The 19,138-nt window shown below is 48.5% G+C and overlaps 1 protein-coding gene across 1 annotated transcript; it reads left to right on the forward strand.

The window, feature by feature from the left end:
• The first annotated feature begins 9,760 nt into the window (after nt 1–9,760).
• Nucleotides 9,761–18,630, forward strand: ADCK2 (aarF domain containing kinase 2). The gene is made up of 8 exons (XM_062490973.1): nt 9,761–10,690; nt 11,357–11,503; nt 13,032–13,160; nt 13,816–13,911; nt 16,204–16,437; nt 17,240–17,368; nt 17,482–17,535; nt 18,189–18,630. Exons 1-8 carry the CDS (start codon nt 9,761–9,763, stop codon nt 18,330–18,332), a joined length of 1,863 nt encoding a protein of 620 aa, XP_062346957.1. The 3' UTR covers nt 18,333–18,630.
• Nucleotides 18,631–19,138: the final 508 nt, after the last annotated feature.

Consider the following 19,138-nt stretch of genomic DNA (forward strand, 5'->3'; position numbering starts at 1 on the left):
ATGGGGCTAGCCTGCCACCTTTCATCCAGTAGTTAGTCATATTTTTTTTTAAATTCAGTCATGAAACTGAAAATCCAATACCACAAAATTTCTTCCAAAGCATCAAAAAACTCCGAACCCCATTTTGAGGTCATTGCTCAGCTTAAGTTAACGAAGCAATGACAATGACATCACCTTGTTCTTCTGGGTAACCTCATCCACGCACATACACACATCTCACTGTGCTTCATCACTGTATCACCAAGTCATGCTGACTCAGTGAAAATACGGCTTAAGAAAAGGTGCACTATGCATTCTTCTGCTTAGTTCTGCATTCAAGGATTTAAAAATCATACCAAAGTCTCCTATGTTAAAAACACCCCATTGTTTATATGTCGGAAAAAAAAGTTACATGTGCAACAGAGACAGTGAAACTGCTGAAGACTGTCAGGAAAAAAAGAATGGGATGATGACTACCTGTTTCCAGGGAAAGAGAGATAAACAGGGAGAGAAACAGAGACAGAGAAAGAGACAGAGAAAGAGAGAGAAAACAAACTCAATGTAATCCAAGGTCAGGCTTGATTTTTCAAAAAGCAGATTTTGATCAGGAGCCTGAAGTAAAAATAAAACACTTTCCATGGCTCTCTGCAGCTTCCTGAGGAGGGGAAGTGCAGAGGGAGAAGCCCAACCCTTCTCCCTGCTACCCAGTGATAGTACGAGTCAGAATGGTTCACAGCTGCAGCAGGGGAAGTTCAGACTGGACATCTGGAGGCATTTCTTTTCCAAGAGGGTGCCAAACATTGGAACAGATTTCCTAGAGAGGTGGTCAGTTCCCCATGTCTTTCAGTGGGTAAGATGATCCCTGTGGGTCCCTTCCAAACTCAGTCTAGTCTAGTTTATTCTATTATTATTAATAATAATAATAATAATAACAAAACAACAACAACAATAATATAATTCTAATGAAAGGCTTCCTTGAATATGAATGGCAAGAGGGACTGGGTTAGGCATATGGGAACAGTGGTTTGAAGAGCAGAAAAAGACAGAGATTGTATTCCTGCAGTGGTTGCTGGTCAGCTGAAGTGCTTCACTGCTCTAAAATGCCAAGTTTCTGTTTCTGATAATGTTTCCAGATTGCTTTGGATAAGAAAAACTATTTCACCCCATGCAAACACACATTAAGCAAGGGGAACTGAAGCAATATATTACATGTCAGAATAAGTTATTAAAAAACCCCAAGTAACCAAAAAACCACCTCATCAAATTCTGACAACATTTTATGAAATTTGTGCCTTTTAGAGGTGATCCCAATTTTCCTTGAAACATACCCAAAATTGTCTTTGACTAGTGGAGGAATTTATGAATTTAACAGGGGAAAAACCCTGGTTTCCCACTGAATTTGAGTAAGCTAAATCATTCTATAAAGAAAGTTCTGGAGGATAACTGATGGATAACCAGACTAATCAGCAATAGCTGTCAGTATCCTTCACCACCACAAGTATAGGGCTGTTATGTGAGAGGTGACACCACAGCAAAACTTCAACTTGGAGTCACTCACAGTAATCTCAGGGGACAGAGACAGAAATCTGATGCAAAAACAGTTACCATGTGTTGGTTTCCCAGTAGGAAACCTCTCAGGTTTCTCTCAGAGTTTGACAAAGCTGAGAAACAAGAGACAGACAGATCAGGGCTTCTGACATCATCACGGAAAAAGCTCAATATCTTACACATTTCTTTACAGTAACAAATTGTCTTGTAGATTTTGACTAGGGATTGCTGTACATGCAGCCTAGTATGCCAAGGCAGTGAAAATCAGATTCTCAGTTACTCAATCCCAAGCTCCCTGAATTCAAGGAAAAAGCTCTCATGGACCAGCAGATCGTGGAGGATGCTCCAGGGTCTGGTTTTGGCCAGATGTTGATTTTTGAAGTGCTACATGTGCTGGCGCAGAGATGTCCTTCTCAGTTTTAGTAAGGGGCATTTATTTCCCACTCTGAGCTCTGGATAACCCAAGACTCAACTCTTGCCCAAAAGCCCTGTGAAGCCTTTGGGATCACAGTATCCTTTGCAGCTGAAACATATTGTATTTTTATATGTAGAAATCACACATCTTCTGCAGGGGCTTAAATTTTTTTTAAGAGAAACCTCCAATAGTCTGAAAAGTCTCCAGGAACTCTTTCCTTTTTAATTTAGAAAGGTGGTGTTTGGCTGACACTGGCAGGCCAACTCATATTTATGAATTGCCCTCTCAGTGTCCTGTGGAACTTGCCATTTCCATCCATGACAGTCAGCACTATCTATCATGAGAACATAATCCCCTGGGACAGGAGACCCGAGCCCCTTTGCTGCTCTCCTCTGCAAACAGATGTGTGCACGTTCCCCAGCTCCAAAAGTCACGGCCGCCTTTTGGCAGAGAACTACAGCAGCTGCACATCTGCAGAGGGGAAAAGCTTTCAGCAAAAACTAGAGGGGGATTTCATCCTCCCCCCCTCCGCCTGCAAAGCAAGCTCAGCATTTGTTCCTCTCCAGATGACACCCTGATGGGTTGATTTAATCATTCACACATGCATGCCTATCCACAATGCTTCCAAAATACCAGGCCTGTGACAGCATCTCACCTGAACTGCTCACAGTAACACAGCTTATCAGCAAGCCCTTGGCAAGAGGCCTTGCAGGATAAGAAGAGAAAATCCATGTTCAGGGGCACTGCTAATATAAAATGATTCTACGGAATACAAGTGGGCGAGTGAAAGACCACTTGTGATGAGGAGAACACCTAAGCACATGCTTAATTTTAAGTCTGTGCTCAAAGTACATCGCTATCTTCAATTAGACTGTGTGAAGTCCAGTTCCAAGCTTCCCAAAGCAGGAATGATGTACTGCATTGGGAGCCAAAGCATTCAGATGGGTGGATTTAAGCATGTGCCATGACCTACACATCTGCCTAAATGATTTGCCAGACTGGGGGCACGCTACAGAATATTTAAATGTAGCAGGATAACAGAAACACTTTGCCACTTTTATTCCCAGAGAGAAATCTAATTAAAACACAGATTATCTAGCCATTTAAAGTTTTTCTGGTTAAAAAGAACAGCAAGTCCTTGCTCCCTGAAACAGTCTCTCCAATGGATTGCCAGAGTCCCAATAAGTACCCCAGTAACACAACGTGTAGCTGGACTTGGTCAGAAGCCATCTGCTCTCTGGGATCTGTAGGATCAGGAGTCTTAAGGTATGGCAGGGTCTCATCCAGAACTCCTCCCACGACTTCGAAGTGAGGTGGCGTCTTTATCCCACCTTTCCCTACCCATCATCAGCTCTTGACATTTTAAGTGTCTGGGCCAGATTTTCAAATGATCTGAGAGCAAAGCTTTGGTGAGTGCTTCTCCAAGACTAGCTTTTCTGCCAGGCACAGTCTCCTGCACAGTCTCCTACCAAGGCAAAGCCTTTCCAAGCAAGGTCAGCACCCCATATTCTGAACTGCTCAGCCAATCTGATTACTTTCCATGATACCTGAGGAGATGGACCTCAGAAAACACAGCTGCCAGCGCCTCCTGGCAGAACCTATCTTCATACTAGGCTCCACTCAGATTAATAGCTCTCTGCTATACATATTCCACAGGGAATGAGAGCAGTGGAACAAACCTCCACCAGCATTAGCAATGCTGTTTTACAGAGGAGGCAAGACTGGCCACAGCTAGACGATGTCACGCTTGAAAAAAAAGCAGTGGTCCTACAATGGCTCACCTGCCTTAATATTGACACAGCAGCAGCAGCAAGTCCCACATTCCACTTCAGGCATCACAGTCAGGGCTGAATCACAGCTGGCTTACCTGTCTAGCTTCCTTCCTTTTGCCTTTTACTCTGATCTTCCATCACACATCCCAAAATGGTCCAGGCCCCTTACTCATGCTTCTAGATGAGATCTTGTCAGCACTGCACGTGGAGCCAACTGCATGGAGAGCCCAGGGGATGGCCAGGGCCATCTGTTACAGACTTTTCTCTCTGTGAGTTGGTGTTTTTATTTTAACTCCCTCTGCTTCTGGGCCCCTCTTCCTCTCTCGCTCCTCCCATCTCCCTCTCTCCACTCATGAGGACAGAGTTTCCATCCTGGCCCTGGGCCAGCATATGTATGGGCAAAAGCAGAGCTCAGGAAAAGCCATCTTCTGCTCCCTTTCATCACGTAAACACTGCCAGTTCCCAGCCCAGGAGCACAGGGCTGATCCAGAGCTCTGCCTGCAGTGCAAACATCTCCCCTCCCTGCTCTCTTCCCTCCCAGGGAGCAGCCCCAACCTTCATCCCAGCCAAGGAATTGCTTGTTAGAAGGCAGACACAGATGCATCTCACATTCAGCAAAGGTCATGTGTAACAGCACATGCAGGTAACAGTCAAGCCAAATTCTTGTTTGTGCCAGCCATTAAAAACAAGAAAACCAGAAGACCCCAAGCAAACCTGACTGGCAGTGCCCCAGCACTGGGATGACAGTCTTGCCCTAAGAAGGCCTCAGAGCTGTACTAGCTCCTAAAAAGTTTTGTCAGTCAAAACTGACCTTAAACCACTACTAACTCTTTCATCTGCTTTGCTAAATCCTTGAAAGTAACAGTATGCCAGCTGCGGCTGGTTTTCCTAACCTGGGGAGGGAAAAAAACACTGAAGTAAAGAATGAAGATTATAGCAGCACTCACAGCATTCATTCCAGCAGGACATTACTCTTTCAAGCCTTTGCCCTTCTAGCCGTGCTTGACTTCCCTCAGCTTTACCATGGGATAGTACTATTTTCAAAAAAGACAGAAATTATGTCCTCAATACATGTTATCTGCATTAAAGAAAGGAGTCACAGTGTTTCAAACTTCTTGCGAGAAAGATTTCCCATGAGCTCCCTTTTGGGGTTTTTGCCGCACACACACAGCACCCCATATTTGCCCAGCAAATGTTTAGGCAATGTATTTACCTCAGAGCAGCACAAACTCAGGGGGTTTCAGCACAGGATCACCCCAGCCATCATGCCAGGATTATCCCAAGAGCACAGTCTCTGTGAACAGCTCCAAGGAACCACATCACAGGGTTCAGAGCTGCTCGGAGCTCTCTTGGCACAGCAGGGATTGGACCATCATGATAGCAGAACCCCAAAGGAGTCTTGCTGCCATGAGTTCCCACTGAGCTCCCAGCTCACTGAAAGACATAAACTGGTGAAGACTCACATAATGGCAGGTAAGTACCCAATGCTTTGATCAGGGGAGTCCTGGGGAGTTATGACTTTCACCTCATCAGTCCCACACCCACAGGCACAGAGCACCTTGACCCAGTTGGGTGGTGAGCCGTGTAAAGGCTGGGAGAGATCTTGAATAGAACCAGCCTATATGACCTTAAGTACTTTTTTATGTGAGACACTGATGATGCCTTTTAGTGCTCTATATACAGAAACCTTGAACTGATCCTCAGCCTGCTTTGTGCTAAGATTCCACCAAAGGACACAATCCTTGATTGAAATCCCAGCATGTGGAGCTCAGAGGCTCCAGGGACTCTAGATTGTCTTAGGCACCCACTTCAAGGTCACCCCAGGCCCCTGCAGAAGCTAAATTTCAAAAGCACAGCCTTCAGGAAGCTGGGAGCTCAGTCATATAGTCATCTTCACTAAAACCTGGGCTGAAGCCACCCCCAAATGCCATGCATATCCTCACACTTCAGCCTTTGCTTCAATTTCCAGGAGCTGATAAAGCATCGCCAAGGTGAAGATCACAAAAATAATCTCTTAAGCAAGATCAAGATGCTACTGCCCTTCCCACTGCACTTCAGAGCTACAGTCAAGGAAACACTGCCTCTTTTCCTGCTTTGGGCAGTAGAAGGAGGCTTACAGATACCTCAGATACAATGTTATTTGAGCTGTATCTAAGCAAAGCCAGGATCACTCATTTACTGTCAGGACGTGAATGAAACAAGAAATTTCTTTCCAGCTCCATCCCACTCCCTCCTTCCCTCTGGAGAGTCTTCTCAACCTGTAAGGAACTGCTATGCAAGTGTACTAAAAGTCCTGTTTCAGCATTTCTTTCATAGCAGAGGCCTCTTCCAGCCAGCTCTTGGGATTCTGCCAACAGACATATCAGCGACCAGTACTTAAATCCTTCCGCTAAAAAATGCTTCCCTAAAGAGCTTACACCCCAGTTCCGAAGGCCTAAAATCGTCACAATTAACCAGCTTCAACAAGAGTTTAAAAGAGGTTCTTCTCCACTCTCATGATCTAAATGGTGCACTACGTAGCCTTTTCTCCCCTTGGTCTGGCCTCTACTTAGGAAGGAGCAGCTTCCACACAGTTCCAGCTAGGAAATAAATGTCAGGTGTTACAAAAGGAAGGGAGAAGCAGCTGCTTTGAATGATACATTCAGGGCATCCAAAAGAACATGGCACTTATCAGACACTTCTGAAATGCCCAGCATCTCTCCATCTTCAAGAGGCTGGGTCTGTTGTGTGATGATTTCAAAGTTCTTAAACTTGGGGAAGGATTGAGCTTACTTCTGTGATCCCAGAGTGCCCAGCAAAATGGAAATTTTAAGTCCTGTCCATATGAACTAGTTGTTATGGCTGATATCAAGAATAACTCGTTGGAAAAGCTACCCCTGGATTAAGATCATCTCTGAAAAACACAGCTTACATGGTCTTTATTTATTATCTCCTTGTCAAAATGAACATTTCTAACATGTAAACACACCAGGCATGGGAGAAAGACAAGCCTATTGTAAGTGTCTGACAAAGGATCTAAATGCTCTTCTTGTCTCTGGAGAACAGAAAGCACACACAGAGGTTGTCTTTGCAGACAAAATGTTCTAAAAGCTTTCCCAAGGCAGCGAGCTGGGGGCAGTACTGAAAGCAGCACTTTGGGACACTCCACATGCACTTGTGGTCTACAGGGAATACTGCACTTTGGATCTGAGCTGATGAACAGGGCAGGGCGGATCTTCTGCTGGACTGCTAGGACATGGATGTGCTGAGGCCAGCCCAGGCTTCAGCGCACAACCTTCTCACCCACGCAGGCAGAGAGTGGTCCCAGCAGAGCCACAAATCTTTACTCTGCTTTTTACATCCCCAGTCACTCCAGTGCCCTTTGTTTTCTATGCTTTCTCTTCCGTTTCTCAAAAAGGCGCCTTATTACCCTGGGAAATCCTGTGGCTTTTCTCTCATTTCCATACTTAGTGTTTTCAGTTGCTTCCAAGCCTGGCCCAACATAGTAGTTATCCATTTTCACAGGCTGAAATACTGCCTGGATTACTTAAAAAACCCAAACAACAACCAAACAAAACCCCTCAAAGTCAACATGCACCAAACCCCACAAACACTACCCCAATGACAAACAGTTTGGAACACAACACAAGGGTGGAGGAAATGCATTCCCTTCCTCTGCCAGGATGCAGTAACAGCTCCCTTTTTGGTGGTTCAGAAAACAGAGCCAGTACACATTACTGGACTTCCCTGCCACACACCAAGAACCAGCGGTCAGTAAGGTGGCAGCCAAGACAGAAAACAGTTTTTTAATCCACCACCAACACCAGCAGCTCCCCTCACAGCAGCAAATAAAAGCCCCATGAAAATCCCTCTGGCCATCTCTTTATCCTCCAGCTGAGTTCCAGGCTGGAGATGCTCTTTTCCAAAAGCAACAAACTTAAACAACTACTGAAATGGCAAGAGCAAAGGTGGCTGGGAATACTTCAGGGTCAGGAACAACTTGCTGACCTGTCTTGGTAACAAGCTGTGTTCTTGTAAAGAGCAGAATTAGGGGCCCACGTTTAGCACTTAGGCCCTGCTCCTGTGAGGAGGTTCCAGTGCAGACCCAAGCAGTCAGAAAGCCTCACTGCCCCATGACCATCACTTTTTCAGCATCAAGCATCAAGAGACAGGCTTATTGGACACTCAAAAAGCAAAAACCTCTGAAAGTGTCCTAAATACACCAGGCATGGATTTACCTTTGCATTTGACACCTCAGGACCACAGCAGCAGCCAGCTGTAACTTCTTCCTTCTTCCAAACAACATTCCCCCCCAACCAACTCCATCCCTAAGCCATCAGCGCCCATCATCCCTAGGTACAAGAGCGGGAAGGCAAGAAAGCGTTTTCCTCCCCAGGACAGGTGAATACTCCCACCGATCCCCACCGGGAGTCAGACATGCCACCGGGCTAAGACACAGGCTGCACACAACTGCAGGCGTTCCTTCCAGCCGAAGGCAAAGTAAGAGGAAAGCAGGCTATCCAGAGCAGAGAGAGCTAAGTGCAGGGCTAATATCACAGGGGGGGGATTCAGGGTTTTGCCGAAACGACAACTCCGGCTGTTTGCTCCAGCAGGGCCCGGGCTTCCCCCAAAGAATGTGTTTAGCGTTTCCTCCTCTGTTTTGTGCTGGAGACCGAGGCAGGGTTGAGTTCACTCAGGGGCCCCGTGCTGGGTGGCGGGGCTGCTGCTGTTCCTCCGCCCCACCGCTCCCGACCCGCTCGGGTCGGCTTTTCAGCACCTCCCCAGGTCCCCTCGGCCCCTCTTCCCCCGGCCGAGCCCCGTGCCCGGCGGGAGCAGCAGCCTCCCCGTCCCGGCGGGAAAGCGAAGGGATTCGGCTCCTTGTTCCCGCTTTCCCTCTCTTCAGCCGGGGATGGAGAAAAACCATCCGGGGGCCGGAAGGGAAGAGGGAATTAGAGATTTTTTTGGAGCGGCACCTCTGCCCGCTCTCCCGCGTTAGCGTCCCCTCGGCGCCTCCCTACCTTCCTCGGCGGCAGCAGCGGAGCGGCTGGGCCGTGTCCCGGCATGACGGCGGCGGCGCCCGGCGCCGGGCTGGCGGCTGCGGACCCGCGGCTGGGGGCTCCCCGCCCGCCCCCCGCCGCCACCGGCCCCGGCCCCGGCCCCGGCCGCCCTCCGGCGGGAGCGCCGCCTCGTCCCGCCCCGCCCCGGCCCGGCCCGGCCCGGCCCGGCCCGCCCCGCCGCTGAGGCAGCCGCGCCCGCCCCTCGCTCCGGGCATGGAGCGTCCTGGGCTGCCCGCCCGGGGGAAGGGGTGTGTGTATGCCCGGGGGAGGCGACGGGGGGCAGCAGGGCAGAGCGGAGCTGAGTGGAAAGCCGCCGTTCTGGGTCGCAGGTCGAAAGATTTCCGGTGAAACGCAGAAAGTCCTGAGTTGCTATCAGCCCGGTACCTGTCACTGGCACGGCTTCCCGAGGTTGACCAGGTCGCAGACTCCTCGCTGGAGAGCACCTGGCCAGGAATGCTTCAAACCTGCAGCACGGTTTCTGCCCCCGATCGAGACTGGGTGTTAGGGAAAGGTTCTTCACCCAGGGGGCGGTCAGACACTAGAACAACTCCCCAGGGCAGCGGTCACAGCACCAAGCCTGGCAGAGCTCAGGGGGCGTTTGGACAGCGCTCTCAGACACACGGGGTGACTCTGAGGGTGTCCTGTGCATGGCCAGGAGCTGGACTCGGTGGTCCCGAAGGGTCCCTTCCGGCTCAGGCTACTCAATGTTCCCGTGACCCGAAGCAGATGGAGGTGTGAAGGCCCCCGGCCCAAGCGCGGCCCCCTCCCGCCCGTCCGCGTCCAGCGCGGCCCGATCCCGAGGGGACAACTCGGGCACGCGCCTCCCTCGCGGCACTCGGGTGCCGCCCGCGCGCCCGCGCGAGAGCTCCCGCTGCAGGCCCTTTAAGGGGCGGGGCATCGCCGCGCTCCGCGGCGCTGATTGGCTGGACGCGCCCCCCTCCCGCCCCCTGCCCCCGGCGGGGCAGGCGCGGGCGGCGGGAGCGCGCGCGGTGGCGGCGGGAGCGCGCGCGATGGTGGCAGGCGGCGCCGCGCGGCTGCTCCCGCTCCCGCTGCTCGCGCGCGCCGCCGCGGCCAGGACCAGGCCGGCGCTGCCTGGGCGGGCGGGCGCGGGGCTCTTGGGGCTGCGTGCCGGGCGCTGGGGCTCCCTGGCCTTGGCCGTGCCCGCGGCCGTGCCCGCCGGAACCGGCTGGAGGGAGAGGCCGGGGCGGCGCGGCCCGGCGTGGACGGCGGAGCGCTGCGCGGAGCGGCCCCCCCGGGGGCTGCTGCGGCGCTTGGGGCTGGTGCTGCGGCTGGGGATCCGCGCCTGCGGGCTCCTGCTGCGCTTCGGGCCGCTGCTGCTGCTCTACCCGCTGAGCCGCCTGTGGCCCGGCATGGGCGAGCGCTGGCTGCGGCTGCTGCGCAGGGCGGCCGAGGCCGCCGGCCCCACGTGTGTCAAGCTGGGCCAGTGGGCCAGCACCCGCAGGGACCTCTTCTCGGAGGCCTTCTGTGATGAGTTTTCCAAGCTGCACGTCGAGGTGAGCCCGCACCCCTGGGGCCACACCGACGAGCTCTTGAGGAAGGCCTTCGGTGAGGACTGGATGGGCATCCTCACGTTCCCGAGCCGGGAGCCGGTCGGCTCGGGCTGCGTTGCCCAGGTGTATAAAGCCTATGCTGACCTGGCTGCTATTGCCGGCTCCCGGGCCAAGGAGCTGGAGCGACGCTCGGAGTTCAGGTCCGCCTTTGAAGCGTGGGGAGTGTCAGGATTTAGAGGCCTCCTCGGGTGGCTGAGAAGGAGGAAGAGCGAGGAGACACGGGATGAGAGGAGCAGGGAGGAACTGAGCTCTGCAGACTGCTCCCAGGGAAGTCCCGTGAGCAGGATGGCCCTTACGGAGCAGAGGGCCAAGCCACTCCTGAACGCAAATCCGGCTTCAGCCAGACATCTCGTGCCTGTAGCCATTAAAGTAAGTCATGCGCCTGAATGGTAGACATGTGAAAATGGAGCATGCTGGATGAGGTCCGTCGGATTTTAACTCCCATGGACAGGAGTAGCTGGCTAGGGCCAGCTACAACAAGAAGGGATGCTGACTCTTAGTGTCTTCTCTCAGTGCTTTTGTTCCAGCCGACTACAATCCACACTTGCAGTGGCCCCAAACTGCTGAAGTTTTAGCTCGAGGTTTGATGTGGCGTGTGGGTACTAGGAATGCCTCCAGGGGCCCAATTTACATTAAAAGAATTAATATTAAGGTTGGTTGCACCTTCCAGACAGCAAACCTCATTCTCTGCTCACACGAAGAAATCTGGAACATAAAAGTGCATTCTAGCAAAGTTTATTTAAAGAAACCTTGTATTTGAGCAGCTTCAAATACCAATCAGGGACAGGGCGAGACTGAAATTGGTGGAAAATGTCTTTGGGTGGGACTCCAGCACAGATACACTGAATTTGACAGTGATAAAATGTTTCTCTTCAACCAAATCAATGGTGAAATGTGAATTCTGAGGACTAGCCAGAGAAGTTGGCTGCCTCCCATTCTAACAAGCTGGGTTCTGTATATTTGAAATGCGTCACTTGAGCTCATTGAAATGGCGTGTCTGGGGGGTTGGTGTTGCCACTGCTCATTCTTGTGCAGGTCCTGCACCCTGGGCTGGTCCACCAAGTCCAGATGGATCTGTTTCTCATGAAGATGGGCAGCCGCATTATTGGACTTCTCCCTGGGTTCAAGTGGCTCAGTTTGACAGAGATTGTGGAGGAGTTTGAGAAGCTTATGATGCAGCAGGTATGTGCCAGGCCATGATCCCCAGCTACTGGAACAAAACTGCCCTTTGTCTTGCTACTGGCTGACTCTAACTCTGTTCACACCACATTTGAAATGGCTAGATGAAGGCTGGCTTGTTCTTTACTTCCATTTTTTAGTCTAATCAAATCACATAACGTTACTGTAGTAAAGCTTATATGCTCACAAACTAGCAAAGTAATGGAAAAAATCAGTCTTTATTAGATCTAAAATGATTTTTTAGACTTTTAAAATAATGTTTTGACTTTGAATGTGTTTTCTAGCGGACAGTCTGAACAGTTAGCTAGCCATAGTCACAGTCCTTTTTGCATCATTGTGAAAGGTGAACACTGGTGAGACACCTCTCCTTAGGAAGGAATCTCTCCAAGCAAGTACTTAGGCATGTGGCTTTTTTCCTATAATTTTACATATATGTTTGCAGTCTGTACTCACCAGTCATGTTTGTTAGCACTGATATATACATAAATAATGTTTTCATAGAAGTTAATAACACATTCTTCTTTGCATTATCATCAGACTCACAGTGTCAGTAAAATTTGGCAAATAGATCTGAAAACATCCTGATTTACTAACATCTTCTAAAGACACAGTCCTGAAACCTTGCTACTATCAAACATACAAAGATCTCACTGCAGGCTTAATTAGGCTTATGTTTCTATAAAATGAACTGTTATCTGCTAATTTAATTTTTGTGTCTAGATTGCAGAGCCTGAAGTCTGTAACAAGCTTTTGAAAACCTTAATTGTTTTCTACAATTGCAAAACCTCTACCCAGTAAATGCATGCTGGGAACTGTTGACTGTGGTCAGGTGTGACTCAAGGTCATTCATACCAGTTTGGCAGAGCTTGGGTGGATGTGCAGAAGGCTGAAGGTTAGGAGAACAGCTGATAGGTTCATTTTCGCTTTTTCCTTTTGAATGAACAATAAATATTCCTGGCATATTCCCCATTGCTAGACAAGGGAGGTGAGGCAAGGTTGTCCTGCCTCCTTGAGCAGTAGCAGACAGTAGGAGAGATGCCCTTGTGTCAAGACATTGGATCACTGAAGAACCAGGGCCTGGACTTTTTAAAGTGGATTATTTTGCATGCATTACATTGAATTTCTTCCTGTTCTGGCTGCCTCTCTGTCAAGCAAGACTGGGGCTGCAGTTCTTCTATCATGTCTGCCTGCCCTGCTGTTTGGACAGCAATCTTTGGTTCAGGATATGATTCAGTTTAGGATCTTGTTGCATTTTGGAATATAATGTGGTCCTGGTCTATTTTGAGACACTATGCCTCTAGTAAGGCACCCATATTTTGAAGGTGTTTGGCTGTGGACCATCCATTAACCAGTCTGCTCCTCTTCCATTAGGGAGGGCATGAATGTGTATAAAAACACCACTTTTTTTTGTTTCCATTCTGTCTTTCTGACTAGTTTTGTTGGTGTTGGGTATTGCAATTCACACAGGATCCTGAAGGTCTAATCCTAGTTTGATCTAATTTCCCACCTGCTTTTCTATTTCTCCCTTGAGATTGACTTACGCTACGAAGCCAGAAATCTGGAGCGCTTCCGACAGAATTTCCTAGATGTCGATTTTGTGAAGTTTCCAACTCCCCTGTGGCCCTTGGTAACAGCAGATGTTCTAGTGGAAACATTTGAGGTAAGAATTGCAGGGTCTGGGTGCAATGGTAGCAGTGAGAAGGCCCCAAGGAGGCAAGGAGGCGTTTCTTTTTGAGAAGGAGGGGTTGGAGGCGGAATGATGCTTTTTTCTAATTTGCTAAAGGAGCGCGACGTCCTTCCTTAGTGTCTCTTACACGCTCTTTGTTTGCAAGGAATGCATCCCAGAAGACAGATAGCAGACAACTCCATATAGAAGGGAACACTCGGCCTGAAACCAAGCAGACCAGCAGTGTGTCCAGTTACCCTGTGCTTGCCTGTGCTTTGCAAACCAACACCACGCTTCACCTCTCCCCTGTGGTGGGTCAAATCAAGGAGCTAAGCAATCTGACACTTTCTGACCCTTGCCTCACTTCCCTTGTGGATGTTTGAGTCCCAGACCAAAGCTACTCTCAGGCTTAGTTTTCCTGCATGTGACCCTGGCAAGGGTGTTTCTGTCCCAGAATACTGTCTGTCTTTCCAAGGAACAAACCCTTGGTTCTCTCACGTTCTCCATCACTCTAGGTACAGGCTCTTTCTGCCGAGTCCTTCCTAGGGTATTCTCATCACCTTCCCCCCACTTGTGGCACCCAGGTAAAGGTGTGTTGGAAGGTGGCAAGCAGGGGGTGTTTGACTCCAGCTCTGTCTCTCTGTTTCAGGAGAGTGAGCCCATTTCGCACTACCTACACGTGGACATTGGCACGGAGCTGCGGCAGAGACTGGCCAAGATGGGCATGGACATGCTGCTAAAGATGGTAGGCATTTGGCTGGGACTGCAAGTGAAGGCTGTTTTCCTGCAAAAGCGATACAGTTTGGATAATAAGACAATGTGTCTAAAGAGAGAGCCCATTTCCTTCCTACCTTTACCTGGTCTGCATAAAGCCCGGGCTGGATACACCCCTGCTTAGGCTCTGACCCAGGTCTCTGCCTCTGCAGAGGGGCCATCTGCCTGCACACAGCAGGACTGGCCTATGCACCTTGGTCAGCCTTTGCTCAATCCACTCAATGAGTATTCATGTATCGCCCAAGTACCTTAAAGTGCAACATTATTAGGAAATGTCATGTGCTCTGCAGAGACTGTGGATGTGACTCAGAGGGAAAACAATGAGCTGGTTTCCTTTTTTATAGTTTTATCAACTATAAAACCACCTTTTTCTTAGGGAGAACTAAATCTGGAGTAAAGACAACAAACCTGGTCAGATTCAGCTTCTGGCTATCTAGTTCTTCTGTAGTTGCAATAATCCCAAATAATCTGGAGTGTTGAGAGGGTGGTACAAGTGTCTTGTGAGAAGCAGCAGGGAAGAGTTGCAAAAGCTCCTGACAGTACTGAGTGTGTAGGCAGTGTGTGTCAGATGAAATGATGCTGCTAACTGCAGCATTGTGCTAGGGCAATAGTGAACCTCCAGTTCTGGCTCCAGGTAGTGTGACAGGCTCGGAAATAGCTTTTACCACTCAGAAAAGCAGTGCTGGAACCAGAATAGTTTTATGCTAAGATTGGTTTCAAATTTTAGGAGTAGAAAAAATTAAAGGGCAAAGAAACAACATTATAACTAAAACAAGTACCTCTTTCTTGAGTACTCTGCAGTTCTAGTCCCTTGCTGTCCAGGACCCTGCATTTCAAAGGCTGTAGTAGAACTAGAAGAGGTGCAGAGGAAGGCAGATAGGATGATTACTTGTGTGGAGTGGCTTCCATACCAGAATGGTGAAATAATTTGGACTCTTAACTCTGGAAAGCAGAAAGATGAGTACCTTATGACACAGATTATGCAGTCATGAGTGCATGAGAATAAATGTAGATCTGTTGTGTAGGTTTTCTCAATAAGGAGGACATATAATTAGCAGAAGTCATTTTTTTTTCAGGCAAAACCAAAACCATTTTTTTTCACACACCTCTAATTATTTACATGGCAGTTGCACAAATTCACATGAGAATTCCATGAAATATGAAGATTATCTCCTTGGGGCAGGAAGTCCTGCAGTCCCAGGCCACCAGGAGGGTCAGGAGGGAAGGAAGTACTGTTTTGTTCTTGTCTCTTTCCAGTCCTTTCTGGTACTAACTGCTAGCAGAGTCAGAGAAGAGCTACACAGATTTATTTCCTCTTCTCTTGTTTTCTTTCCTTTTCAATACAGTTGTAACGTGGGTTGATGTCTTGCACTTGACAAACTTAACCATTCACTGTCATCTTTCCCCTGAATGGGAAACAGCCTATTCTTACTGCATTACTCTTTGCTAAGGCCCAATTTAGGTCTAATTGCCAAAGAACACTGACATTCCCTGCTGGGACTCCTAGCTGCCCTGCTTGAGCTCTAGCAAACACTGGGTTGCTTCACACAGCTCTGCTGACTTCCTGAGTACCAGAGCTGGTCTCCACCTGCTGTGGTGCTGCCAAGGGTGATGGCTCATGGATAGTTAGCCTCTTTAATAGGAATTATCATCTTCCAGGCAAATGGCAGACAGCTAGTAAATAGGTTTCTCCTGGGAACTCGCTAGAGGGGAGAACAGCTCTCCACACATAAAAGTTTTAGTTGCTTATCATTTTGAAGTCAATTCAGAGCTTCTGGCAGTTTATGTAATCTTAAGCCACTCTTCTCACCTTTGTTGCAGAGTTCTCAGTCATCTTGAGTCCTTTTTAGTTAATATCACAGCTTATTTAATTAATAATGAAATAAAATTTTAGTAACAAGGTGTGCCTTTGCTTTGAGTTAACATCTGGAGAGAGCAGCTAGGTTTTATGCCCATCACAGAGAAGATGCTTTTAAAACACTGCTGTTAAGAATCAGTTCAAATAACACGTTTTTGGCCATGACTTCTTGGGCACTTTTCCCCCCAGTTTACAAGACCAGTGATAATCCATGCGTCCTGCATAGTGTCCCTAAGAGAGAAGTGCCTGAGGCACCCTGAGGGCCCAGAAGTGGCACTCGAGCCTCCATGTGGTGCTCTGTTGGGAGAGAACAGATCACAAACAACCCTCTGCCATTTGCCCGCAAGCTTTGGCATGACCAGCTGTACTTGTAACGAGCTGCTCTCACTCTTACCTGTCCTCCAGATCTTTGTTGACAACTTTGTGCACGCCGACCTGCACCCAGGGAATATCCTGGTGCAAGGCACGGCCCGAGAGCAGGTGGCCATGCTGGACGTGAGTGACACCCTGGTGCTGGAAGTGCGGCCGCCCCCGCGGCAGCTGCGCCTGGTGCTGCTGGATGCGGGGATCGTGGCGGAGCTGCAGAGCGCCGACATGCAGAACTTCCGTGCTGTGTTCACCGCTGTGGTCCAGGGACAGGTGAGGAGGCCTGTCCTCAGGCATGAGGCTGGGGAAAGGACGTGGCTGTGCAATCTGATGGCCAAAGTGAAAGTTTTCTATTTCTCCTTAAAATGCTAATGGAGGCGAGGAGCCTTGCTAGCATCTTACCTCCAAACACAGGGACAAGTTTTTCAGCTGCAGCAAGGAGGCTGCCAGAGTAGAGCAATTTCAGGGCCCCAGGAACTAGAAGGTGCTAAATGGGAAGCACTGGCTGCTCGCTTCTGCTGCAAGTTAGAACTGCCTGGGAGCCACTGTTGCAGAATCTGTCAGGTTTTGCTAGAGGAGGGAATGGGTTAACATCTTGATCTGCCACACATGTTCCCCTCTGCAGCCTTGCTGCTGGAAGGTCCATACACCTTTCTCCATTTTGGTGTTGTGCCAGCACCTATAGAGGAAAGGAAGGAAAATGGGTGTGTGGAGGGGTCTGACCTCTGGGCTCCTCCATGTGAGGGGAACTACATTATATTCCTCTCCCCTTGAAACTCACTGTTAGAAAGACTAGAGAACCCAGTGGTGGTGTCTCCTGTTCATTATGAGAACAAGCATTGTGCTCCTACTTGCCTGTTGCTGTCTCTCAGCTGCAGGGCTCACTAACACACCTTAAATGGGACACATTTTGTCTTGGTCTGCTGAAGCATGCCAAAGAATCGGTGCTAAACCCCGTATCCAGGCCCATCCTGTGCTGCCAGGGGCACTTCCCAGCTACTAAAAGCAAGAGCTGCAAGTATCTGATAGCAAGTCACCAGTGATCAGGTTCTGTGCTGTTCAACCTGTTTCCCAGGGGGAAAGAGTGGCAGAACTGATCCTCCACCACGCCCGTGCCAACCAATGCCAGGACATTGAGCGCTTCAAGGCTGAGATGGCAGAACTTGTGACCAAGGTCCGGGGAAACACCATTGCCTTGGGAAAGGCAAGTGCACCATGTCACAGTCTGACTTAGCTGCAGTTCAGTGCAACTTGGCACTGAGAACTGAAACAAAAAGTTGTTTTGATCAGCTGTTAAATTCTCCTTGTGTATTGCAGCTTCAGGTGGGAAATCTCCTCTCCAGTGTCTTCAAACTCTTGATGACCCATAAGGTGAGGTCCTGTCCTTGTCTGCCTTTAATAGCTGGAAGTTCATGTGGGGAGGGAGAAAGAACTACTGGGAACACAAGGAGGGGGACTGACTTCTGAAATAAACTGCTAGGAGAGGAACTGCAGGAATGTATCCAAGTGTTGCAGGCATACTGTTTCTCAGGTCTTATACATACACACTCTGGCAAGCCCAATTTCTGTTTTCTGTTTTTTTTTTTTTTTTTGTTTTTTTTTTTTTTTTTGGTTTGTTTTTTTTGTTTTTTTTTTTGGTGTGTGTGGTTTTTTTTGTCACAAGACTTTGTTTAATGCTTGATGTTGTTTACTAAAAGGAGTATTTTTTTAACACATAGTTTTTTCTACCTTTTATACAGTCACTTAGACTGTAGATACCTCCTTAGAACTGATTATTTGGGGGACAAGTTTCCACAGTTACAAACAGCTTTGGAAATAGAAAGACCTACGGTGGCTTGAACTAGGGGTGTCAGCCACAGGGCTGCACAGTCCAGCTAGTGGAGTTGCAGTATAGTTTTAGGTGTCCAAATGCTCTCCCCAGGCTCTTCCCTTCCCTCCCAGCTTAGGCAGAGCTGGTACCTTGGTTGAAGGGGTACAGAAGAAAATAATGTCCATGCAGTCCATTCAGTCTGTTTTGATTCCAGGTGAAGCTCGAGAGCAATTTTGCTTCCATCATCTTTGCCATCATGGTTCTGGAAGGACTGGGACGTTCACTGGACCCCGAACTGGACATCCTGGAGGCAGCTAAGCCACTGCTCATCAAAACTGCAGCTTCTGCCCTCAAATAGACTCGTGTGGTGCTGCCCTTCCACTGTGGGAGGTTACCTGTGCTGCCTGGGAGCTGACACAGAGCAAAGCTGAAGATGAGAAGTCACGTGTACCCCAGGGATGTGCTGTGTAGTGGCTGCTCTCCACTAATGCTGCCTTCAGTCATTTAAGCCAAGCACCAGGCATGGGATCATCAGAAGGTCTGTTCCAGAAAGCAGGAAGAATTTGCACAACTGGACATTTCCCACTCACTGCACAGTTCTAAGAGCTAATGTGCTCTGGTAGTTTTTAAAAACATCTTCAAAAAGAAGGTCATTGATCAAGTCTGTTTTAAAATATATCAGGGTAAATATTTAATTTACTGATTTACCTGTCACTGTGGTATGAGAAATGATGTTCTAGCATTACTTAAGCAACACATTCAGGCTGAAAAAAAGCCAGTAAAACTGTTTGTATTTTGTACTTTTAACTTCTACTTTTATTGTAGAAGTGTCCTAACATCCTGCATGTAGTGGTCTGTTCTTAGTCATTTTGGATGACAAAAACAGACTATTTCACTTTCTTTTCAAACTTCTGTACTCTAATACATTATGATAGGAATTTGATTATAAACAACATAACAAAATATTTACCTAGGCAGAAGAACTTAATTCCATAATAAAAACCAAATTCTGGGAATATTCATCCTGGTCTTATTTTTTCTGTTTCTTAAACTTAAGAGGTTTTTTTTTTCCCCTCTCTTGTGATTTCCTCTACTACTCTCCCTGGTGATCCCCTGGTTTCACTCTACTAAAAACCTTAACTGATATGCAGATACTTAGGTTTT

Source organism: Cinclus cinclus, chromosome 4, assembly GCF_963662255.1.
Source record: "Cinclus cinclus chromosome 4, bCinCin1.1, whole genome shotgun sequence".
In the NCBI taxonomy this organism is placed as follows: domain Eukaryota; kingdom Metazoa; phylum Chordata; class Aves; order Passeriformes; family Cinclidae; genus Cinclus; species Cinclus cinclus.